The sequence below is a fragment of the Pteropus medius genome, unplaced genomic scaffold, assembly GCF_902729225.1.
Source record: "Pteropus medius unplaced genomic scaffold, Ma_sr-lr_union100, whole genome shotgun sequence".
NCBI classification, from domain to species: domain Eukaryota; kingdom Metazoa; phylum Chordata; class Mammalia; order Chiroptera; family Pteropodidae; genus Pteropus; species Pteropus medius.
In genome coordinates, this window is record NW_024349801.1 from 4,673,825 (window position 1) to 4,699,767 (window position 25,943).

The 25,943-nt window shown below is 51.0% G+C and overlaps 1 protein-coding gene across 1 annotated transcript in view; it reads left to right on the top strand.

The window, feature by feature from the left end:
* The window catches only part of CUNH16orf74 (chromosome unknown C16orf74 homolog), a 33,932-nt gene extending 17,807 nt beyond the window's left edge, over window positions 1–16,125 (top strand). The window contains exons 4-5 of the mRNA XM_039888513.1: window positions 12,838–12,978; window positions 15,575–16,125. Coding sequence (XP_039744447.1) covers window positions 12,838–12,978; window positions 15,575–15,633 — 200 coding nt within the window. The 3' untranslated portion in view covers window positions 15,634–16,125. The remainder of the gene's footprint in view (window positions 1–12,837; window positions 12,979–15,574) is intronic.
* The last annotated feature ends 9,818 nt before the right edge of the window (window positions 16,126–25,943 follow it).

Sequence of the window (25,943 nt, forward strand, 5' to 3'; positions counted from 1 at the left end):
GTTAACAAATCATAGGCTGGTTCTGGTACAGGCTCAAGCTTGAGACCCCTCTGGGCTTTGGGACCCCTGAGTGGTTAAGTGGCTCTGAGGTCAGAGAGATCCAAGGTCAAGTCTCAGTCTGCCCCCGACTAACTGCAGCTTCGTGCAAATCACTTCACCTGTCCAAGCCTCACTTTCCCCACCTGTAAAATGCAATGATGAGTGGGAATATCTCCTGGGCCAGGTTTCTAGGGACGTCTGAGATGAGCATTAACGCTGGTGTCTAATGAGCAGGGTTTCCCGTCCACACTGGTCCTTTGCACCTCTCCGCTCTGATGGCAGCTCCAGGTGTGTGGGGACCTCCACGGGAAAAAGTTAAACTGGAGGTGCAGGTTCCCCACCAGGGCCATCTCGGGGGGATGGTGTGGTCTCTGGGGCTCCCTGGAGGATGCCAGCTCCTGAGGCAGGGCTGGCCCCAGCCAGCCAGCCTTCTGGGCAGCTTGGGACAGGCGGGAAAGGGCTAGAAGATAGAGACCTTGTCCTAGGTTGGTGGTTGGTTTATTTGTTTATAGACTTTGTTTTTTACTGAAAAAATGCGGGTAGTGCAGAGCTCCCATATACCCCCAGCCACCTTCCCCAAGTTAACATCGTACGTTCATGTGGGGCGTTCATTACAGTTACTGAATCGGCACAGGTATATTATTTGAACTCAAGTCTGTACTCTTTTCAGATTTCCTTTGTTTTTACCTAATGTCCTTGTTCTGTCCCAGGGTCCCACTTTACATTTCGTTGTCACATCTCCCTAGACTCCTCTGGGCTGAGACAGTTTCTCAGAAGTTCTTGTCTTTGTGACATTTTTTGTGTCTCTGGGACACCATTTTGAGGAGGACTGGTCAGGTGTTTTGAAAGATGCCCCACTGTTGGGATTTGGCTGATGTTGGTGGGTTTTTCTCTCATTGAGTGTGTGATGATGGTGATGGCGGGGACTGAGAAGGGCACATACAATCCCTCCCCCAGGCCACCTGGGCATTGGGACCCCTGACTGCCCAGGCATTTCTCCTGGCTCTCTTCCCAGAGGCTCAGAGCCTCTCCCACTCTGCCTGTGACCCAGGCGAGGGGTGGCTGGGGACTGGCAGCTATGATGCCCACTTTTCTTGGCCCAAGACTAGCCCCAGGTCACACTGCCCCTTGCTAGCATGAACACTTAGTTCTAGCTTTCCCATAGCCGCAGTCCAGAGTTGGTCAGGATTGTTCATAGCACTGATGTTGATTGTGTCCCTACTAACTGCTGCATGCTGGGACGGAAGCCAGCCTGGCCTACCCTGGGTAGGGATTCTGTCACTGAAAAAGCAACCAAGCCTGAAGGAGCTGGTCTAGGGAAGTGTGTGGAGGCAGACAGTATTCCAGGCAGCGGGAAGTGCATCAGGAGCCTGTGTGTGTGTGTGTGTGTGTGTGTGTGTGTTGAAGGAATAGAAGGGACAGCAGGTGGGCAAGGAGAGACCTGTAGCAGCCCAATGGGGTGCGCAGGGAATTCGGGATTTATACCAATGGGGTCAGGAGCGCCACAGAAAGGGAGAGGTAAAGGCATTTATTTGGCTAATACATTTTGAACCATTTTCCGAATGAGTGAGGGCTTGATGTGTTTGAAGGCACGGTCACATGGTGGGATCCACCTCAAGGTAGAAAATGGCCAAGGTCGATGTCCTAACATACCGAGCTTTAGCGATTCCATCTATGAAATGGGCTGCGACTTCCTGCCCCTGGGGATTCTGGGGGAGGTCACTAACCTCTCTGTCTGGCAGCATCACTGCTAGGGCTGTCTGTCTGCGCTGCCCGCCCTGCACACTAGAACAGTGCCTGGCACATGGCAGGTGTTCCCTTCCCGTGGGATGGAGCCCAGACAGTGCTCTATTCCAGCAAACAGTTGTTTGGCAAACAGTTTTTGAGCACCTACTGCATGCCACGCACTGCACAAGGACCAGGGACATGGCCGTGAACATCACAAAGCTCCGTGGGAGAGACACAAATGAATGTGTGAACACGTAACCCAGATGGGTAGATTTTTCTGGTGAGAGCTGTGAAGAGAAACAAAGTCATACAATAGAAGGGCATGAAGTAGGCAAGGTCCTCTCTGTCATGGAGCCAGCTATGTAGATGCAGGGAACAGTGTTCCAGACAGAGGGAACAGCAGATGCAGAGGCCCTGAGGCAGGAATAAGTTTGGTGAGTGGATGTGCATTGAGGAGACAAGTGTGGCAGGGATGGGGACGCCGAGCAGGAGGCAGTGAGGGCACGGGCAGGCAGGGCCATGGGAACCGAGATGTGGTATCAAGAATTCAAAGTCATAGGAAGCACCACAATCATTCCAGATGAGGGTCTCACCCTTTGCTCATCAGGGTCACATTTAAGACTTTCAAAAATGTGAGAGCCTGGCCTGGTCCACTCCCCAGGGTAGGGAATCTGTTTGGTGTGGGCGGGTCCGGGGCCCTGGTGTGTTTATGAAGCTTCATGCAGTCTGGGGTGAGAACCACTGTCTGGGTCCAATGTCCTTGCTTTTCAGATGGGCCTGGGGTACAGACTGACTGTCCAAGGTGACAAGGGACAAGTTAGCTTGGCTGGGAACCCGAGTATGCAGGCTTTAATCGAGGGCTTTTTCTGGAAACTTCTAAACAGATCTCTGCCCAGGGGACAGTGGTTGAGGTGCTGGGAGACCCCCAGCCTGCTCAGAGGAGGAGTGGGTAATCCAAACCTGTCTTAAAACGCAGAAGCAGGTGGTGCTTAATTTGCTCCCCACGCCCAGCAGGCAGCCTCCTGGCTCACAGCAGGGACTTAGCCCGTCTTCTTATGCTAAACCTCCAGCACCTGTTATCAGCCAGAAGGAGGAAGGGATGGAGAGAGGGCCTTGAGTGTGGAAGTCAAATGTCACAGCAAATGGGAGGAGATGCAGCCCGTAGCCACGCCTGAGTGGGAACCAGTGCTAGTTCGCAGCAGTAAGCACGCAGGGGACAGTTCCAGTCACATTCACCTCCCCCTTGCTCTCACAGTGCTTTGGGGTCAGGAGCTGTGGCTCCCCTGCTCATCCCTGAAGCCTGTACCCAGCCTTGGGTCTGCACATAGTAGGGACACAATCGATGTTTGCAAAACAGTCTCTTGTTTAACTCAGGTGTGGGGACCCTCCCAGGACCTGTCTCTGGCTGGCTGGGGCAGCCGCGCTATCACTCCCTCAGCCCAGGAGGGAGGTCAGTGCTCACCAGTCAGGTGTCACTCCTGCCCTCCCATATGATGACTTGCTCGTCATCTCCAGCGTACAGATGAGGAAACTGAGTCATCCGGATGTAAAACTCCCTGCCCAAGATCACACAGCTAGAATGTAGTCGAGCTGGGGCCCCAAGAACCTCGGGAATGGGACTGGCCTCCCAGACGCGTGCCCTGCTCCCGCCCCTACCTCTTCTTGCCTGGCAAGTTCCTCTGAGTCTGGCGTGGACAAAATGCTCAGGAAATATTTGTGGAATGAATGAAGGATGAAGGGTGAGCCTCTGGGGAGGCGGGTGCTGGGACTTGTCTGCTTCTGGCTGCCCATGGTGGGGCCTCCCTCACTGTGCTGCTCCCAAGTAAGGGTTCTGCTAAGCCAGTAGTCAGTTGGCTGGCCGGGAGGCTAAGCAGCCCAGTTCTCCTGGGCCCAGGGAGCCTTCAGACGCCCGGCTAGGGGTGCAGACATGACTCTGAGCCAGTGAAGCCAGCCCTGTGCCCATGTCCACCACCTCTGACCTTCTCCCTACCCTGCCCCATCCAGCAGGTCCAAACCTCTTGTGACTTGGCTGAGGCTCTTCAACTCCCTGAATTGGTGCTTTTTGTTTTTAACTATAAAATGGGCACAGTTAGACTGTGCCTGGGGCGGGGCTCTTGTTGGGATGGAAGGAGGCAGGCACATCAGGAGCTGAGAATGAGGCCTGGAATTTGGTGGCTTCACGGAAATCACCGCTGGGGCCGCTGTTACTGCTATAGCGTGCCCTTACTTTCTCTGCCCTTCCGAAATGCCTTTGAAATTTCATTGATGAGTATGGCGAGGCCTTCCATGATCCTGATATCTGCCCTGAGAGGTTATTAACTTGGCCAGGAGTCCAGCACCCAAACTGATAACTGTCCTTGACCTGTCCCAGGTGACAGGACGGACCCGTGGCCTCCACGCCTAACATGGGCAGTGGGAAGCCAGGCTGCCAAGGGTGAGTTGGGCTTCCAAGCATTGCAGGTAGGCCTCCGCTGTCCCATGAGCCCTCTGGAGCCGGATGGCCTTGCAGAGTTGTCCCAGACAAGGGCAGAAGGGCTGTCCCCAGAGGGAGCGTGGCCTTGGGCAGGGCCGAGACTAGGGCAAGAGGAGTGAGGCATGTGCCTGGCCCTGGAATGTCCTTGGCTAATTATCCCTTTAATAGTAGTAATAATCCTAATGATGTGGCCCCTCTAAGCACCTGCTATCGGCCAGGCTGCCCCAGACACTTCCACTTGATGTCATGTATCCTTATGAGAACCTTGCAGGTTATAAGTTATGATCCAGGGCAAAAGTTCAGATATTCTGGGTTGGCAAGGGGCCAACCAAGTGTAGCCCCCCCCTATAACTTAGCCACTTTGTGGCTAAGGAAATAGTCTCAGAGGGAATAAAAATCTCAGTCCACACAGCTGGCGAAGGGCAGCCTGGGAATTCCAGGCCCTCTGGCTCAGGCCGTCCTGCAGCCCCTTCCCATAGCTCCAGCCATGCAGGTGTGCAGTGGGCCCTCACAGGGATAGAAGACACAACAGCTCTGGGGCAGCACTCTGAAATGCCGAGCTCTCGTTGAGATTAGCAATGGCTATGACTGGGTACCCCCCAACCAGTAGAGATGACAGATTTAGGAGAGAAAAAACCATGAAATAGGATGCCTGGTTACATTTGAATTTCAGATAAACAAGAAATGATTGTCCATATAAGTGTGTCCCAGATATTGCATGGCACATACTTTTTAGTATACTAAAAAAAATTTGTCCTGAATTTTATCTGACAACCCTACCCCCAGGGCACACTCACGGTGTCTGTAGACATTTTTTGTTGTCACAACTGGAAGTCATTACAGCATCTAGAGGCCAGAGATGCTTCTAAACACCTTCCAATGCACAGGACGCCCCCACCACAATGCTCTAGCCCCATACATCAGCAGAGGAACTCTGAGCTACATCAAGCATTTCCCATGGGCCTGGTGGGTGCCAAGCACTTTGCTCATTTTCTTTGACTTCAGTTCTCACAGTGATCCTCTTGTGTCCCTTTTAGAGATGAGTAGACTGAAGGCCAGGAGGAGGGGCCACTTACCTGTGACTACTGCACTGCTGTCTGATCCGAGCCCACCACACTGCTCTCACCCTCTGTAGCTGAGACCCCAAGAAGCTTTCCTGGAAGCACTGAGGCTAGGAGGAGAGTAGGGACTGTCATCCGGAACTGGGAACAGGTGGTGGGAGGGAGCGACTGCCAGAGTCCCCACTCAGGCAAGAAGGTGGGTGCCAGACAGTCGGGGAGGTGAGCACGTTCCCCCACCTCGCTGTGCTGGAACCTCTCTCTGGCTCCTCCCAGGTTTTCTCTCCAGCAGCTCATCCCTGACGCAAGCCGGAGCTTTTTCCTTAATTAAAAAGAGATTTAAAACATCCACGGCCATCTCCATTGGGCTCAGCTGCCTCGAGAAGGTAAAACCGCTGTGCTGCCCTGGACTCAACCATAATAATGCAAGGCTTTCCCCTTAATTGGAATTAAAAAAAAAAAAAAAAGATTAAGTGCATCTGAAACTCTCAGAGGCATTTGTCGGTTTGTTTTTTGAAAGACCTGCACTAAATCCAGACATCCGGTCATCTCTAAGGAATTAGTGCTGGCCCCAGTGTCCTGTGTCTTTGCCCCAGGGCCTTTGCGCGTGCTGTGGCCGACCCGGTGCCCTCTCCTCCATCTCTCCTGCCGCTGTCGATTGGCCCCTCCTGGGAGGCCTTTTCTGATTCCATGTCTCCTGCCATCCTGCTGCTCCCACCTATCATCCTCTCCTTCCTCCTATCACCGAGCCAGGCTCAGCATCAAATCCCCTGTGACCCTGGGCCTGGCCCCTGACTTCTCTGCGCCTCTTCCTCCCCGTCTGGAAGGTGGGCTTCTCACACTGTCAGCCTCATTAGGAGGAAGAACGGTGAATTCCCACGAGGTGTTCACACAGTCCTGGCCTCCTGTGAGTACCATTCTTACAGCTTACAGTAGCCTGGGCACCCTTAAATCTTTAGGGCCCTAATTCTGCAGCTGAGGCCTGGAGGTGGAGGAGGGCAAAGTGTGAGGGGAAGAGAGAAACATAATAACATAGTCTCTGTTGAGACTTTATTATTCTCTGCTGTGTTCCCAGCATCTGGAACAATACTTAGCACATAGTAGGTGCACAAGAAATGCCTGTTGATGGAACACCTCCCCTAAGCCGGGCTCTGTGCTGGGGGAAGGGAGCAGCAGCCTCACTCTATATGTGAGAAAGCCAGGGCCCAGCGAGGCAAAGTCACAGCTGGGAAGCGGGAGAACTGAAAATCAGACTCAGTTTTTCTTCCCTCCTGATCCCGTGGCCATTCCAATCCAATAAGGAAAACTGGAGTGTTAAGTTGGAACCAGGAATATTTTATCAGTCACTCCACAAACAACATTTAGCCTCCATTCTAGCTGTGCCACCACAAGGGTGGGACAAGGTCCCCAGCCTGCGCTCAGGTGGTGGATGGCACCCAGGAGGTGCTCAGTATTGGTTGAATCAAGTGCTAAGACTGGAATCTCATGCTACGACTGACAGCTTATCTTTATCTAGTGTGTGCTACAAGTCCAGCTCTGTGGTTTTCTTCCCCGCAAAATGCACATAATGATGGTCCCAGCATGGCAGGAGCGAGGGCTTGAGTGTGGTTCTTAATCCCTTCAGTGCCCACTGGAGGTGAGGAAAGGAGGTCCAGAGAGGCAGAGCCACTGCCCAGGTGCATTGAAGCCCAGGTGTACGTTCTGGCCTCCCGCTTCATTGTGGGTCCAGCAGGGTCACTGTGTATGTGTGGCAGTGTCTTAGGAAGAGTGAATGCCGTCCTAAGGACAGGGTCCCAAGCAGCATCTCAGAGCTAGTACCAGGGTGCCAGCCTGAGCGCTATTTTTTAAAAAGAACCAGCAGAGGGCGCCCTTGAGCTGTGATGGCTGCCGAAGGGGAGAACCTGCTCTTGGCTCCAGCCACTGTAGCCTCTGGGCGGTGGTCTGGGGTTGGCTGAGAGATGGCATAGGGAATGGTGCCCTGTCCCCAGGGACCTGGGGCATCCTGAATGGAGAATAGGTTTCCATGGCTCAGGGCTTCTGAAGGATGAGTAGTAGCTGATACCAGAAGGGATAAAGTGGGCACTGGGGCCTGGAGCCACCTGGTCTCCACTTGTTTTGGGGCCTCGCTTCTCCAAGCATTGTTTTTTTGTTTTTTTTGTTTGTTTGTTTGTTTTATATCTGGAGAATGGCCATGATCCCAGTGTCCACTCTGAGGGATGGGGTGAGGATTAATGCAATAGTGAGAATGGGCTCAGCCCAGAGCCTGGCACAGGGAAACTCGAGAAAGGGTGGTTGGTTTGAGTGGCTGGAGGCAACAGTCCTTACTCCCCACCCCCAGAATTTCCCAGGCCCTGGCCAGAAGGCTTGCATCGGTCATTTCTCCCACACTTGTCAGCCACACACTCCACACCAGGTATTTCATTTCTACAAAATTGGTATCCCGAGGAAACAGGCTCATAGAGTAAAGCCACATGTTCCTAGTCACCCTAGTTTGGGGGTTCCCAGCCCTGGCTGCGAGACTCCCCCGGGAGCTTTTAAAAGTCCTGGTGGTAGAGCAGTGACATCAGGTTCCCCCTGGGAGTGGGGTCCCGAATCAGTATTTTTTAACTTCCCACGTGAGTGTCATTGGGCAGCCAACAGAGCACGCCACTGCCCTGAGCTGGGAAGGAGCAGAGCCAGGGTGCAGATGCCAAGTCCGACCTCTTGTCACAGCATCTCCCATTGCACAGAAGGGAAGGCCAGGGAGGCTGGCTCCGGAGGCTGGGGAGGTTGGGGTTTAGATGGTCTGGCTTCCTCTACCTACAGGGCCCAGAACAGCATGACAGCATGTGCCCCACTGCAGGGCTCAGTCAAGGCTCTGGGGCACTGCCATTCCCCTCTGCCCTCTCCCTCCTTGGGGCCTTGCCCCCCCGGAACCCCAGGCCCAGCCCTCCTCCTCAGGAAATGGGCTCTTAATGGCCTGAGGCAGGCACATAATTAACAAATAACAATTCTGGAGTTAGCACAAATGAGCTCCTTGTCTGGGGCAGGGCTGGCATTTGTTGTTAATCCCCAAAGTGGGCTTTATCTCCTGAGAGCTTTTCCCTCCCTCTCAGCCACCTCCGCTGGAGGCTGCACAGCCTGGGGATTGGAGAGGAGCTAGAGTCCCACCCTCCTCCCTCTTCTCTCCCCTCCCTCACTGCTCCCTCCTCCCTCCCCTCGCCTCTCTGCCTTCAGCATCTCTGGAGGGCCCATTGAATGACCCGATGCTTCCCGATTAAGAATGTGGCTTTGTCACCAAGCTCCCAGAACATGTTAAAATGCAAATCTGCGGCCCTGGGAGGAGTGTGGTTTTTTTCCTCATTAGCATTTTATTTTAGAACTTTGGAATATTCACCGAGGAAGGGGCCTCAGAGACTGAGCAGGAGGCTCCCTCCTGTCACAGATAACAATAATCAGAGCTTCCTTTTGTTGCGCGCCCTCCATGAGATGCTCTTTACGGATGATTACAGAGACTCTAACAGGGATTGAGCACCCCCTGGGCCACACCGGCTAGGCAGAGTGCTTCATTTTATTCATTCCGAGGAGTTCATTGTCCTTCATCAAAAGCTGCTGCTGTCACTGCCCAATAGCAGCCAGGTTTGGGGTTTTGCTTTTGCTTTTGGCATTCAAGAGCCTCAGGTTCTCGAGGTTCTTTTATTGTATATTATGACACCAGGCACATCCCTGATCCAAATTCACGGATATTCGAGGGCAGGATTGGCAAACTACATCCCGAGGGCCAAATCTGGCTTGCCACCTGTTTTTATAAATAAAGTTTTATTGGAACTCAGACAGGCTCATTCATTTACATATCATCTGTGGCTGCTTTCCAGTAACAATGGCAAAGTTGAGTAGTTGTAATAGAGACGATATAGCCCCCAAAGTACAAAATATTTACTGTCTGGCTCTTTTCAGAAAGTTTGCCAGCTCCGTTATATAGAATTGTGGTTGTAAAAAGCACCAGCTTATGGAATCAGACTTGTGTTTGGGTTCAGATCCTGGCTCCACCAGACTCTGCTATTCAACTCTGTAAATTCTTACTCTCTCTGGTCCTCAGTCCCCACATCTGTGAAATGGGGCTGATTACACATCACACCTCACGGAGTAGCCATGAAACCGAAGGAGAAAGTGCTCATTGGATGCTCTGCTGTGTCTGGCATATGGCAAACGATTGAATGGTAGATGCTGACTATTTATTACTGGTGATAATAAATCACCAGAGAGGGCCTCCTCCAAGTGATTTATTTGTTTTACATTTTGGGCGTCTGCGTAAGTTCGCAGGAAGAATTGATGCAGGACAGGGCAGATTTCCCCGATGGGGGGCAGGGGTAGAGTCCAAGCCCTGCACAGAGAGAAGAGGGCCCTTTGGTGGAGAGTGTGGAAAGAATTCAACACACAACGAAGTTAGAGTCAAAAAGAAAGTTTATTAGAAAAGGGATAACACTCCACAGACAGAGTGTGGTCTCCTCTCAGAGGCAGTGAGAGGGACCCTGAGTGTTGGGGAATTCAGTTTATGTATCATTCTTTAGTTCCTGTGAGTTATAGTTTAAAAGACTTTGTTAAGCCATTTCCTTTGATATGGACATACAGTGAGGAAGGGGAAGAGTATGTAGTGTGTAAAGGTAAGAATATGTAGAGTGAAAGGCCTGCTGGCAGTTCCCAGCCTTTAATCCATAGGTTCCCCAAGGTTTTAGCCATGGGGAATGACTGTTGGTTCCTGTTTCCCCTTCACAGGTGTGGGGAATGGGTTGTTAGCAATCCTAGAAGAGATCTTTGTTCTGCAGGTGTCCTCCTGGCCTACCTGCAGGGCTGATCAGCATATTGCAGTCTCTGAATGTAGTTTGATTAACATTTTTAATCCTCTTGCCTCCTCCCTACATTAGAATGGCTCTGCTGTGTAAAGGAGATTTGAAACCCACTGCAGGTGCTCTTGAAGGACTCATAGTTGATGGGGCCTCTTCCTCTAGAACCGACCAGCCTGGTAGATTCAGGGGGCCGTAGGGACTCCCCAGGGAGGAAGCAAGATTGGGGTTCTGAGAATAGGCAAACTATGCTGTCGGTTATCTATTGCTGTGTAACAAAGTACCCCAAAACTTAGTGGCTTACACATTTATCATCATACTTTCTATGAATTCAGGAATGACAGCTGGGAGGTTCTGGCTCTGACTGTCTTGTGCAGTTATATTCCAGCTGTCGACCAGGCTCATAGTGTCGTCTGAAGGCGTGGCTGGGCTGGAGGACCCCCTTCCCAGGTGGCTCCCTCTCACAGCTGTTGGCTGGAGGCCTCAGTTCCTCACCACATGGTCTTCTCCACATGCTGCTTGCATGTCCTCAGACATGGCAGCTGGCTTCCCCCAAACAAGAGAGTAAGGAGGAAGCTGTGTCTTTACACCCCTCCTTGGAAGCCATACTCCATCCTTTCAATCTTATTCTATTCGTTAGAATTCATCCTAAGTCCTTCCCACACTGAAGGGGAAGGGAGTTAGACTCCGCCTCTCAGGCCTAGTTGAGAACCACCACACTGGCCCACCAGGGGTCATTCAGGAGCATTGTCCCCACTGGTGCTCAGGATTGGCCTGAGGAGCAGCAGGAATAATAATCACCACATCGCTCAGCTCCTGCTGTTGGCCAGAGGCTCAGACACTTAAACTAATGCAATCCCAGTCTGGGGCTGTTTGGGGAAAAAAAAAACGAAGAAACATAGACATGAGGATTTTAACAGCCAATTCAGTGGTGCCTGAAGTTGTTTTTCAGTTTAGATTTAAAGCTCTCCTACTTGCTCTGTCCCAGGTACTATGCTAGGCTCAAGGGAAACAAATTGAATGAGATAGCGTCCACCCTCCAGCTGCTCACAGTAAAGGGAGACCGAATTAAGAACTAATCATTTCAATACAGTGCGATCAGTGCTGGAAGGTTGATGGATGAATGAATGAGGGTAGGTAGACAAGGGAGGGAGGAATCAGATTTGCTGGGACATCTTCCCCCAAGAAGAGCTGCTTGTGTCTGGCTTTGAAGGATGAGTAGGAGCTCATCCTGGCAAAGGAAGAACACTCCAGGCATGGGGAACAGCCTGTGCAAAGGCATGCAGAGGCTGAGAAGTCCAGTGTATTTGGGGAACTGTGAGCAGTTTGAGGAGTGTGGACAGGTGGCAAGAAATGAGGCTGCAGGTAGTTTGGGCCAGATCGTGAAGGCTGAAAGCCGGGCTAAGAGGCTGACTCTATTTATGACCAATGTGCCCCAAAATGTACATTACGACTCATGGTTCTGGGAGATGTTACCAGCCTCTAAGGTTATTTAAGTTCAGGAAGTCCAAAGTTAAGCACAGTTAATGCAGCTTCCTTACTGCAGGACTTCTCAGAGCTTTTAATTCTCTAACATGCACGGGAATCTCCAAGAGAAGGATAGAATAGATGGGATTCAGTCAACAAGCAAATGTGTGGGATTCTCAGACTCATTTCATCGTGGAATACCTTTCCTGAGAGAATCTCAGGAGGCCAGAGTTGGGAAATGGTGCTTGTAGATAGAACTAGCAAGTATTCTAAGTAGGTATGTGTATGATCAAATTTGCAGTTTCTGGCTACTGTTTGGAGAGCAGACCACAGAGGGAGAAGGCAGGAGGCGAAGGGACTGAGGAGGGAGAAGGCAGGGTGTCAGACATTAAGCGGGTGTCATCTGTGGGCTCGGTGGTTGATTAAATTGGCTGGAAGTCAGAGGGTGAGGAGGAAAGGGATGAACTGTGGCTGACTCTCTGGTTTCTGGCAAACTGTGATGCCATCGACTCAGACAGGAAGAACGGAGGAAGGTGCTTTGTGGAGTGAAGGGTGCCGGTACTTCTAGTTATAAATCTATAACTAGCTCGGCTGAATTGCCTGTACTTAATTAATGGGAGAAGTTAGACAACGATTTCAACACCTTAGAAGAAATGGACACATTCCTTGAAAAACACAACTTACCTAAACGGACACAAGATGGACACAGAAAAGCTGACGAGCCCCATGTCTGTTAAAGAAACCACATCTGTGATCAAAAGTCTTCGCACGAAGAAAATTCCAGGCCCAGTTTCTCTGGTGAATTCAGTCCAACGTGTAAAGAAGAAACACCGTCAATCTTATACAAACTCCTTCAGAAAATCATGCATGGCTTCCACTCAGACAGGCTTGGGTTCCAGTTCAAGCTCTGCTGCTTTCATCCGTTCTGAGTCATGTTTTGAGTACCTACGGTGTCAGATACTGCTCTAGCCACCGAAGTTACATTAGTGAACAAAGCAGATAAAACTCACTGTCTTTGCTGAGTTATGCAAGGTCGGGCAGGTCATGTAACTGTCCTGAGCCTCAGTTTCCTTATCTGTGAAGTGGGGACAGCAATGCCATCTTTCCTGAGAGTTGTCAGGACTCACAGTGGTGGTGAGGGGAGGGAGGGGGTGGGCAGGCAGCCAGCGGCGGGCAGTTCCCCAGCGGCCACTGATGCTTGTCTCTCTGTCGTGTGTGTACGTGTGTGTTCCACGGCCTGCCCTCTCAGGCTTTAAAATGTGTGTCAGCAGCAGCAGCAGCCATGATGAGGCCCCCGTCCTGAGCGACAAGCACCTGGATGTGCCCAACATCATCATCACCCCCCCGACCCCCACTGGCATGATGCTGTCAAGGGACTCCAGGCGGACAGGTGAGGCCACCCCTGCCCTGCTGCCAGGTCAGGTCAGGTCTGGGGCTTCTGGCTGGGGACAGCTTACAGGGGTCCCCTTCTGTACTGCGGGTCTGAGCTCATGTCCCCACCTCCCCTGGGCTTATTAAAAATTTACCCTTAGATATTACTCTCCACTGTGGGCCCCTCTCCGTGGCCAGCCTCAGCAAGATGTGGCATGTTAAGTAATTAGCTAGACAGCCCCTGCCGGCAGCTGAGCGAATGATGGATGGGGCTGGGCAGGCTCACCAAGGTAACTGATGAATGTGCCTTCCCCTGCCAGCGACTGGTGCGCGGTCGTGCTGGCTGTAGCAGTTCCGCGGGGCAGGGCAGGCTTGGGAACATACCCGCGCCGGGCTGGGGCTGATCTCTGGGCCTTCTGGATGCAGCTTGCTACGGGGGAGGGAGAGAAGATAGAATCATTCCCAGAGAGAGGATGAGAAGGAGAGGCCGACACTGGTCCCCCCATATGCCCCTCCATCGATACTGTTGGAGCTGGTGGGACAGACTGTTCATTTATTCATTAAGGAGATTTATTGAGCCAGACCTGTGCTAGATTCTGAGGCTGCTATTGTGAATAATAATAATTAACAATAATAATAAGTAATGATTCCGATAGCAATGATTGATTCCTCACGGTAACTCTGAGTTAAGGTCCCATTTTCATTCCCATTTCATGGATGAGTAAGCAGGTTCCGAGAGGCTGAGACACTTACCGTACAGCTAATGATTGGCAGAGCTGGGGTTCAGACCAGGTTGCATGATCTGGAGATTGCCCTGTGGACCCCTAGCCTAGATGCGCTCCTTGTGACAGCGTCAGCCAGCCAAGCAGCCATCGAGATGTGACTCTTGCCTGGCTCATGTGAAGGACACAGGCCGACAAGGCTGATGTGGAGCTCCTGGGAGTCTGGTGCGGGGTACTTAGGCAGACTTTTCCAGATGGGCTGAGTTTGAATCTCAGCTTGCCCACCAGGGCACGTGACCTAGAGAAAGACGTTGGACTCTGGGCTAGGCCTATGCAGTGACTGGGGCCAGGCCATGCTCAACAGGGATTGTAATTGGTCTCATTCCTATTTTACCTTCCCAAGAGCCGGGCACTAGGCTAAATACTTTTCACAAATCTTATTTAATTTTTATTCCAACCGTATGGGCTGTAAGTATCGCCTTTATCCCAAGTTTACAGCTGGGGGAACTGAGGTCCAGAGAGGGAGAGTGACCCATCCAAAATGCACACAGCAAGATGGGAGAAGCTGGCCTCCTGCTCCAACGTCTAATCAGTGACATTGCTGACAGTGGAGGCCCAGGTCCTTGGCTCTGCCATTATGCTCCCTTCCTTTTCTGAGCCTCAGTTTCCCCATCTGTGAAATGGTACCCTAACTGCCTTCCCTGCTCCCAGGGCCATGTGAGCGTAGGGGAGACTCACGGTTACTCTACAGCAGTAGTCCCCAACCTTTTGGACACCAGGGACGGGTGCTCCTATGAGAATCTAATGCCTGATGATCTGAGGCGGAGCTGAGGCGGTGACACTGGGGAGCGGCTGCAAATACAGATGGAGCTTTGCTTGCTGGCCCGCTGCTCACCTCCTGCTGTGCAGCCCAGTTCCTAACAGGCCACGGGCCGGTACCAGGCTGCAGCCCGAGGGTTGGGGACTGCTGCTCTACAAAGTCTGTGGGGTGAGAGCCGAGAAGCCCTGGGCCCCCTTCCTAGCCCTAAGAGAGGTTTCTTTTAAGCTTAAGCAGCTTTAGGGAGGATTTGTACAGAGGAAGGAGCACATGGGCCCCCTCCTGTCATCTGGAGGCGCAGCCCAGACCCGACCTTCTGATTTCCCCATGGAAAGAACGGAAGCATAGGAGAAAGGGCACAAGCTTAGAGTCAGATAACCCTGAATTTAGATCCTGGCTCTGCTACTCATCAGCATGTGACTTGGAGCAGGAAGCTCCACCTCTCTGAGCCTCAGTTTCTCCATCTGTAAAATGGAGACAGTAATAGTACTTCAGAGAGGTTGTGAAGGGTTCAAGACAAGGAAGGTCAAAGGCTGATTTCTCGTGGTGTGTTGTCGATATTCTCACCAGTGGAATTTAGGGCAAGAGGAAAGACCACCAGACCTGGGTGGCACTTCCTTCAGGCCTGAGGGCTCTGAGTGATGATCAGATACCTGGGGCTTCCCTAGGCAGCGAGGAATTAATGAGAACCCCAGTCCTGCCCAGCCACCCCGATGACTTGGAGCAGGTCTCCCCTCTCTGAGCCTCAGTTTCCCATCTCTAGAATCGCCCAGCCCTGGGCTTGAAGAGGCTGAACCCAGGTGGGCCTAGCAGGGCCCACAATCCCAGGGGTCTCAGCCAGGACCCAGAAAGCTCAGCACTGAGTGGGGAGTGTATGGGAAATCTTGGGAGACCCCAGCGTCATTAGGGTCCCCTCGCAGCATCTGTTGACACCGTTGCCTATATGCAGGGTGGGAAGCTCAGGGAGGTGGTACAAAGCAAGGAGCCTAGAGGCACCATCCCTGGAGCTCTCGGGGAAAGGGGGCCTGGAGGGGGTGGGGGTCCATCCAGATGTTGGTCTCCCCTCTGTCTCCTAGTCTGGCTGGATGAGACGGGGTCGTGTCCAGAGGATGGAGAAATAGACCCCGAAGCCTGAGGAGGAAGCACAAGTCGAGGATTTGTCTGCACCAGCTCCTGCTCTGGCCATCCCTCCTCTGTGTGTCCCCAGGGGGATGTCGCTGCCTGGAACAGATGATGTGCTGAGTATGTGGGATGGGAAAACGGAGTGATTCCGGCACTTGACCAGAAGAGGTGTGGCAGGATGAGCAAGGAGTCAGCCCAACATGCTTCCAGAACACTGTTTCCCTGGCCCCACTGAATGGACCGTACCTCTAATGCCTACACATTCTTGCTGACCCCAGGGCCATGGCGACGGCCATCAGAGTACCAGGGAGAGGCTTTCTTCTGGACAGACACAGTCCTGGCACCCTGGGCCGTGCAGACGGTACCCAGGAGGTCAACACACACAGGAACTTCTTGCAAAGGAGTGGCTTCGTTTTTTACAAGTTGTTTTACAGATATCGAAACAGTCCAAAAAATGATTTATAATTTCTTTTTTGTGTTATAAATAAAGATCCTCTGTAATGAATGGTGAACCCTGCTTCTTGGGCTGGGCAGAGGAGATGGAGCACACTAGGATGCAGAGATGGGTCTAAGAGAATTGCTTATCACAGATGTCTGCTGGTGGTGAGCCTTTGCATGGTCTCTGGCTCCTCGATTTGTAAGACACAGTGTAGGCCTGGATATGGCCAAGGGCATGAGCTCTGAAATCACATGGACCTCATTTGAGATCTAGCTCCACCCCTGCCAGCTGTGGGATCCTGGTAGTAATATATTTCTAGGTATGGAATGCAAAGGTTCTTGTGTTTATTTAAAGAATGTCAATGAAATTGTTGGTGCCCACTCTCCCCATAGACTGTCCTGATCATGGCACGTATGTCTCTGTTTTCTTTGGCTCCTATCAGATTAGACAGTGTGGCTTCTGACTTCGTTCTGCCCACTGTCTCAGTTGGTTTCTCCCAGAAGCAGAGCCTGGCCCTGGCTTTGCAAGCAGTGCGTCTGTCTGGGAAGTGATCCTGGGATACACGGGTAGAGGAGAGGGAACTGCAGTTCCAGGGTCCCCAAGGCCACTGTCAGGTTCACTAATTCGCTAGAAGGACTCACGGAACTCAGAAAACCCACCATAATCACGGTTATGGTGTATTGACAGCAAAAGATGCAGAGCAAAATTGGCAAAGGGAAGAAGCCCAAAGAGTGGGGTCCAAGAGAGACCAGGCATGAATGTCCAGGAACATCACGCAGACAGTACCTAATTATCCCTGCAGTGATGGTGACACGCACAGAGCGTTGCCAACCAGGGGCATTCCCCTGAGTTTTGGTGTCCAGAGTTTTTACTGGGGGTTGGTCATGTAGATATGGCTGACTGCCCACACGGTGCCTGCAGTCTCCAGCCCTCCAGAGGTCAGGCTGATACCACATGACCCAGGCCCCATCATAAATCACAGTGTAGACTGTCCTAGGCCCCATCATAAATCACAATGTAGACTGCCCCAAGGCCCAGGTAAACAAAGACACTCCTATCAGGCAGGACATTCCAAGGTTTAGAGGTCACCTACTAGGAGCCAAGGGCAGAGGCTAGACCTTTGGACACAGTTCATTCTTGATGGTATAAGAAGCGAGGCCGGGAAGGGAAGGAGCCGAGCCGCTAAAGGGGTCTGGAGACAGTCCCCTCCCTGATCCAGCCACACTGCACCGCTGAGTGCCTGTCTATGTGATAGACCTGGACTCCACAGTCAGGGCCGGTTCCGTGGGCTTGCAGCCTGTGCATCCCAACAGGGCACACCCTCGGAAGGACCTGCACTGGATTAAAGCTCTGCTGTCTCCGCCTAGAAATTCTTAATCCTGGTTGAACAAAGGCCTGCGTGTTCATTTTGCACTGTGCCCTGCAAATGATTCAGTAGATCCAGCTTCCAGCACACACGCCGTGGTGCATCTTACGTAGACCCCCATCTTTCGATAGGAGCAATGTTACAGGCACATAGTAAGAATATGTGGGATGGGAGACATTGTCGTGGCCATTTTTGGAACCACAGTCTGCCCCTCTGTTCACGCAGGTCCCCGTCCCCAGAATGCCTTTGCTCCCTTTTCTCATTCAACCCCTTGGGAAAGCCCAGGTCTATTACTACCTGATGCTTCTCCATGCTGGGCCCTGCAGCTGAAAGTCTTTTCTGTCCTCTCGGCTCCCACAGCACCCTGTCCACTCCACTCGTCTCCTGGGGCAGGATTCCCTTTCACTGTTTCATAATTCTAATATGCAAATCATCAGAGGAAGGGGCGTGCCCATCAGCCAGGCCTCGGGGACCTAAGGCTGGTATAGCCGCACCCAACCCTCAGGCACCCTCACACACAACCCTTAGAAAATAAAACTTCTGAGTCGAGGAACTGGTCTCACACACCAGTGTGTTCCCAGGCCTCACACATAACAGGTACTCAGGATTCTTATTTATTAAGCCCTGATTGCTTGCCGTGTGCCAGGACTGTTGTAAGCACTTTATGCATATTTTCACTCTAATGATACTTGTGGAAACTCTGTGATAGAGTGTATTAGTTTTCCTTTTGCTGTATAACAACTCCTGCTATAGAGTGAATATTTGCATGGCCCCAAATTCATACACTGAAACTTAACCCCCAATGTGCTGGTATTAGGAGCTGGGGCTTTGGGGAATGATTAGATCATGAGAATGGAGCCCTCTGAATGAAGTTAGTGCCCATATAAAAGAGACTCCAGAGACATTCCTTCCATGTGAAGACATGGCCAACTACGTACTAAGAAGTGGGCCCTCACAAGACACCGTATCTGCCAGCGCCCTGACCTTGGACTTCCGGCCTCCAGCCGTGAGCAAAAAATTTCTGTTTATAAGCCACCCAGTCTATGGTATTCTGTTACAGCCAGCCCAATGGACTAGGAAACCCCCACTCCCCAAACTCAGTGGCTTAGAACAATAAGCATTGAGCTCTCACTGGTCTTTGGGTTGGCTGAGTGGCTGCCAGGAGTTGGGCCTTGTCAGGCTGCAGTTTTGTTCAAATCTGCTTCGTGCGTCACCTCGTTTTGTGGCCAGCAGCTACCAGAGTACATTCTCAGGGAGGATGGCAGAAGCACAGAGCATAAGCCAGGCCAGGCAAGTGCACTCACAGCTTCTGCTCAAGAGTTGTGGGCCCAGTCCCATTCCCTCTGGACCCCAGGGGGGTGCTGGGCCTCAGGACTGGGACTGGGTACTCACCCTGACAGCTGGCTCCATCCACAGACAGGGGGAGCCCCACATCTGGGCACTGCTCAGAGACCTCCAGCCCACTCAGCAACCTGCCGTGGCTAATCACCGCTTTGTTCAGGCTTTTAGTGCCCATGGCAACAAGAAGAGGTCTGGAGCGGGAGACCAGGCAGGAGGGCCAGCCAGAGGCTTTGCAGCCCCATGACACTGGACTTGGCTTTCTTGCAGGGGCCGGGGTGAGTTCCCTTGCTCTCCTGGGAAAAGGTCCTGGGGCCCAAGGTGTCCTCACCAGTCCTGGAAGGCTCATCCTGGGTGAAGCCAGCACTGAGGAGGGTGTTAATCCCAGAATGGTGCCTGCTGAGTAAGGGGAGACAGACCTTTTCTGGTGACATCTGCATCCCAAACTGCAGTAACCCCCATGACACTACTTTCCTGCCCAGTGCCTGTCCCTAAGTCTGTCTGCAGACAGGTTCTGTCACCCCTACAAAGGAAGGGTGAGGTGGAGGGATCCTGCTCAGTACAAACTCTCGCTCACGGAAGGCATGAGAATGGGGCAGGGCAACCCACTGTAGCCCCAGCATCCCTCTTAGGAGCCCTGAGAAAGAATAGGGGGAGTGGCTAAAATCAAGGGCTTTGGTGTCAGCCAGACGTGCATTGTGCTGTGTGACCTTGAAAAGTCACTGAACCTCTCTGAACCTTTTCTTCACCTGCAAAGTGAGGATAATAACAGGACCTATCGCATGGGAAGCATATAAGAATTAAGTAAAATAATCTATATAAAACCCTCATGTGGTGCCTGGCACAGAGCAAACAGTCAATAAATGATAGCCATTATGATCAAGCAGGTCACCAACCCCTCTGAGCCTCAGTATGCCCATTTGGGGAATGGGAACAATGCCATGGGACTCTGAGGATTATGTGAAATTGGGGGTATGAATGTGGGGTGGGTAGTAAGATTGCGGGCCTGGAGCAGACCCCCTGGGATCGTCTCTGCAGTGGTTGCTGTTGGCGCCCCCATTTATGTAATGATGGTATTCTACTGCAAGCACCTGCACTTTCTTTTCCAAGGCTTTCTCTGGTGCAGGAGCAGGTGGGGTAGAGGCTGGGGATACTTGGGAATCAACTTCTCTGGGACCGCCCCCCCCCCCACCATGGATGGGAGTTAGATCATGCTTCCTCCTTCCTTGCCCTCCTGGTGGAAGTGAGGTAGCTTGGAAGAATATTCTAGTCTACCCAATGCTTTTCAAACTTGAACATGCTCTCAGTAGAGGTCTAGTTCAAATGCAGATTCTGTCTGGGGAGGTCTGAGTTGGGATCTGCAATTGCGTGTGCCTTTCTAACCAGCTCCCAGGGCCTTAGCTGCTGCTGGTCCATGAACCACACTTTGTGTATGGAGGGTTCCTAGCAACCCAGAGGTTCCCAGGGGGTCTGAGCCAGGTTTTGGAAGTAGAAACCTGTTCTTTACCCTCATTTGGCTCCTTCTGGAGTTTCCCTTCTTGGTGTTCCCTGGGATTGCCTTCCAAATAACCCACATCCACTTGAAGCCTTTCTCAGGGCTGGCTTCCCAGAGGAAGACAAGGTCCATCCCTCACTCCATTTATCATGTGGGTGACCTTGAGCGAGTTACTTTGCTTCTCTGAGCCTTGGTTTCCTCAGTCCCCAAATGAGAACAATAACTAGGTTGTTGGGAAGATTAAATGAATGAGCACGCATACACAGCCTAGAATGAGCCTCTACAGCGTTGGCGGTAACGCTGATGTTTGCAATGCTGTGCTTGAGGAGATCCACCAGGCCCATTGGGGCCGTCACAGCCTGTGGGGTTGTTGAGTTCTACATGGACTTGACACTTCATTAAACATCGGGGGTGCTGTCTAGGTGGGGTGGGTGCCTCTTTGGGGCTGTAGAATGACAATTAATTTTGAACCCATAACATGGCTCCTTGATTCTTATTTCCTGAGTCTGTTCCTCCATTTAAATACATCCTAGGGGATGGTTACTAATGTCTGCAGTTTATTTTTCATTTATCTTTAATGCCAAAGCTGCACATACTGATTAAAACCAACAATAAAAAAAAAGCTTTGTAAATGGCTCCCCCAAAGGTATGTGTGTGGGGATGAGGAGTGGAGCAGGGGCCACAGTAAATGGTGACTAAAGAGGAAGTGGACAGCTGGCAATGCCCGATACCCCTAACCCTTGTGTGTCCCCAAGACGTACCTAGGTTCCAGGAGGCCAGGAATGTCCTGTCCGAGCTTTGGGATTCATGCTATATGCTTTCAGGAGGGGAAGCTGGGAGGGGACAAAAGTGTGAAAACAGATGGAAATGTAATTTTTTAATGACAGCAGCAGATGGCAAAAAGACACAAGAGTGTGTTCGCACCATGTTGGAGCCATTTGAGAGCGCCGGCTCAGCCGTGATGTGTGCCGTGTAGCTGGCATGATGGCGCCCCCGCTAAACCCGGGAGGCCGGTGAGCTGCGGGGAGGACCCTGCAGGCCCTCCAGGGAGCACGGAGTGCGCTGCCAGGCTGTGTGGGGCCACAGGTAGGTGGGGAAATACCTGTGGGCACCTGGATAGAGTGGCTTTTCTAGACACAGGCAGGCGGTGAATGGGCTCTGGTTTCAGATAGTCCCTCCTTCTGGTCCCAGTGCCTAGGTCAGGCCATCGCCACTGCTCACCTGGACCTCTGCTCACAGCCAACAGGTGAGTCTGCTGCCCCTGGACCATGTCTCACCCCCACTCCATCCCCAGAGTGTGTTTCCACAATGCAAATCTACGTATGTCGCTCCTTGACCTGATCCCTCAGGTGTCCTCGCATTGCACTTGGGATCACGTTCTCAGAAGTGGCTTACAGCAGGCCCTGGAGAGCTAGTCACTGCGTGTCTTTCTTGCTTCATTTCTCACCACACTCGACGGGGACAATAATGCCTTATGGGGCTGTCACGAGAAAAAGACACCACTCCTGCTAAGAGTAGGAGCCGCTGTCTGTCGAGCATAGTCCTGCTGGACACAGCTGAGAACCTTACCAGCCCTAAGAGACGGTGATATTCAGAACAGGTACAGCTGCAACTGAGTGGGGTGGCCCAAACCAATCAGAGCCATCGAGGTCAGTCCTGTAGGTGGTTATATTATCGCCTCCACCTGAGAGACAAGGTGCAGGCAGGGGCTGTGGCTTTCTGGCTCCTGGAGCCCAGTGGGGGTCCAGTTAGGGAAGCAGTAGTGTCCCCTGCCCTGAACCACACCACGAGGTTGTTTTGCTGAAGCAAGGCAAGGAAGTGACCCTGGAGGAGGTGTCTTGCATTTTGCATTTCTCTTCTGCTGCCATGACTGAAATTCTAGCCCTTCCTTAGATGGGTGACACCACCAGCTGCAGGTCATTACTTCCCCGGAGACAACAGGAAAGCGGCTGCACTCAGTTTATCAGAGCAGTGACTCGTAGCCTTGGCCCAGGCCTGGGCTCTGCTCCAGAGGTTCTGACTCCTTTGATCCAGGTGTGGCCTGGGCGTCAGGCGGGTGAGTCTCATGCACAGGCAGGACTGAGAGTTCTTTGAACCTCTCACCCACCTCCTCAGTTCTTCACTGTAATTTATCGTTTTCCTAGGCCACTGGTCTCCTCACTATAAGAAAACTGCTCCCACATGACAGAGATTCGAACTAATCCAGCACTGAATGAGCACACTCTGCACAGTGGACCACAGGTTGTCCCCAAACGTGCTCAACTCAAGGATCGCCTGTGGGTATGCATCAGCCGGCTGCTGGCCCAACATCAGACACACAGTGAATGACCCTTCAGAGGACCCCGGTCCTTAGTCAGTCACTCATATTGTAAGCACTCATTGTCCATATGTGGCCACTGTACTGGCCAGTGTGGCTAGGGGACATTTCCATCATTGCAGAAGGATCCACTGCCTTCAAATCAGAGGTCCACGTTGCTCACTCGTTTTAGAGCATTGTTTTGCCAACCTAAATTCTGTGACCAAAAGGTGTTGTAGGGCTGACTACCCTGAAGGGGGCTATAGGTTCACAGATTTGGGGATGTTTTAGGTTTCCCAGGTGAGACTAAGGGAGGCTTTTTAAAAATAAACTTTTTCTCGGTTAGAATAGCTTTGGATATATAGAAAAAAGTCACAAAGATAGTACAGAGGGTTCACGTATACTGCCCACTCAGTTTCCCCTGTGCTTAATCTTATGTTACTTTGGTACATTTGTCACAATTAGGGAACTGATTTTGATACATTGTTATTAACTAAATCCATCCTTATTCACCTTTTTTTTTTTTTTTTCAGTTTTTCCCTAATGTCTTTTTTTTTGTTCTGGGCTCCCACCCAGGACCCCACATGACATTTAGTCATCATGAATCCTTAGGTTCCTCTGGGTTGTGAATTTTTTAGCCTCCTTGTTTTTGAGGATCTTGACAGTTTTGAGGAGCACTGGTCAGATGTTTTGTAGAATGTCCATTTACTGGGATTTGTCTGACGTTTTTCTCATGATTAAACTGGGGTTGTAGGTTTGGGAAGTAAAGTGCTCTTCTCATTCATTATATTAGGGGTACATGCCATCGTCATGGCTTATCACTGCTGATGGTGACCTTGATCGCCTGGCTGAGGTGTGTTGGTCAGATTTCTCCACTGTCAAGTAACTCTTTTTTTCCATCCTGTTCTCTTTGGAAGGAAGTTGCCCTGGGCAGCCCACACTTCAGGCACAGGGAGTTATGTGCCACCTTCCTGAGGGCGGGGCATCTATACATATCATTTGGAATTCTTCTGCACAGGGGATTTGTCTCTTTAACCCCATTTATTTTATCTCCAGCTGTTAATATATTACCACGTGGGGCATTCTAGCCTTTTAGCAGAGGCATTTCTTACAACAGGAAATAATAGCGTGAGGGCCTGCCCATCCCATCTCAAGTAGCACCCCCACCTCCAACATTCCCAACTCCCTCTCCCCCTCTAATTTTGTCTATAGTCTTGTTTTGACAGTAGTCTTGTTCTCCCCACTTTGAGAGGCCAAGCAGGAGGCTGGAAGTCCTCTTGGGGTCCTAGGAGTCTGGATATGATTCCATTTATTCTGGATGAAATCCAGAACCAGAGCTGAACTGGATCGGGACAAATCACTTCCCTCCCCAGTTTTCCCAATTATAAAAATCTCCTGGGGAGCATGTTAAGTGTGTGGTTTCTGAGTCAGAAAGTCTGAGCCTGGAGCTTAGGAAAAAGCATTTTAAATAATAGCTTTATTGAGGAATAATTCACATATTATAAAATTCACCTTCTTAAAGTGTACAATTCAGTGGTTTTTAGTATATTTACAGAGTGTGGAACAACCACTGCTAATTACAGAACATTTTCGTCACCCCAAAAGAAATGCCATCTCTATTAACAGTCATACCCCATTTCTCTCTCCCCTAACCTGGCAACAACTTCCTTCCTTCCTGTCTCTACAGATTTACCTATTCTAGAGGTTCATATGGATGGAATCATACATAGTTTTGGTGACTGGCTTCTTTCATGCAGCATAATGTTTTCAAGGTTCACCTACATTGTAGCAGATATCAATGTTTCATTCCTGTTTATTACCAAATAATACTCCATAATATGTATAGAGCACATTTATTTATCCACTCCACAGTTGATGGACATTTGGGCATTTCTACCTTTTGGCTATTTTAAATTGTGCTGCTGTGAAGGGAAAGACATTTAACAAGTCCTTCCAGCTCCCTTGATGTACACTCAACTTTGAAACTCCAAGACGCTACCGTTTTGCAGTACGCAACACTGTATACTGTCTCTTCTTATTCTCCCAACAGTACGGTGAGGTCAGCAGCAACACTGTCCCCACTTAACAGATAAGGACACCAGGACTCAGGCGACTCTCCTACTCACCTGCCGTGGTCTTGCTGGACCTCAGCTTTCCCACCAGCTCTTTTCCTTTGCTCTTTTACAGGCTGCGAAAAGCCGGTAGGGAAGCTTCGCCAACTTTGGAACACAAATATTTGCCAGTGAAGAAAACATTCTCCCATCAATCAAAACCCAGACAAGTTGGCACACACTCTCTGCAGATGCCTGAGGGAGCTTCTATTTCAGAAGGGACCAGGTGGCCTGCAGCTTCCCCTCCTCCCTAAATACCCCCAGCTCCTTCTCTTCCTACCTCTTTTGCAAATGAAGAGACTGAGGTTCAGAGTGGTCACTTGCCCTCAGTCACATAGCACCCAGAGGGACTTTTATTTTCCTTGAAAGTATTTGTCTTAATAAATGACACACAATGAAAGTAATCTCCAGATCTGTAAATGACAATTTCCAGTGCAGATAAATAACAGACATAGCTTTCCATGCCATCTGAGTGGGCAGAACTTAATTATATTCTTTTTTCCTCTTCCCAACAACCCTACATGGAGCAGGTTTCAGCGGGGAGTTAGAGGGGAAAGTATGGGGCTATCTGGGGTGGGGCAGCTTTCCTGCTGAGATACAGAATCCGGGAATCCTCCTGTCCCTTATGCCTTTTTTAAGGGCTTGATGAACAGGGTTTCAAATTTAAGTACAGCTCACCGCCTGACCCACCAGTCCTCCTCTGGCTGCCTCACCTCCCAGGAAGCTTTCCTGACCTATTAGCACCCCATCAGTCTCCCTGGCCCTGGTTCAAATTCAGCTTTCGGTCCCTACCCCAGACCCCTGAACCACAATTCTCCAGGACTGTGCATATTAAACTCAGAATCTTCTAGGGGATTCTAACAGTGGGGAGACTGAGAACCACTGCTATTATGTTTCACATAAACCCACTGTTTAGAGGACACCTGTTCAATGAACGGATGAATACAGCAATAAATATTTGCTGTAGTCAGCAAACTTGCCCCTTCATAATAAGCCTCACCTGGGGTGCTTGCCAGTACAAATTCTGAGCCTTTCCCCAAGTTTTAGAATAGGAAGATGTGGGTAGGGTGGAGCAATCTACATTTTTTACAGATTTTTAACCAATGCGTATAGAGAAGGTGGAAGATTGTGAAATGTAAGAAAACGCCTTCCCTTACTCTCATGGGGTCGGGCTGTGTCTGTCTAGCCAGGTAATGAATGCTGTGACGCAATAAATGCATTTGCTCCTGGCCCCAGGAGCAAGGGGTGTTGACTCAGGGTGTTGGCAGGTAGGCGCCC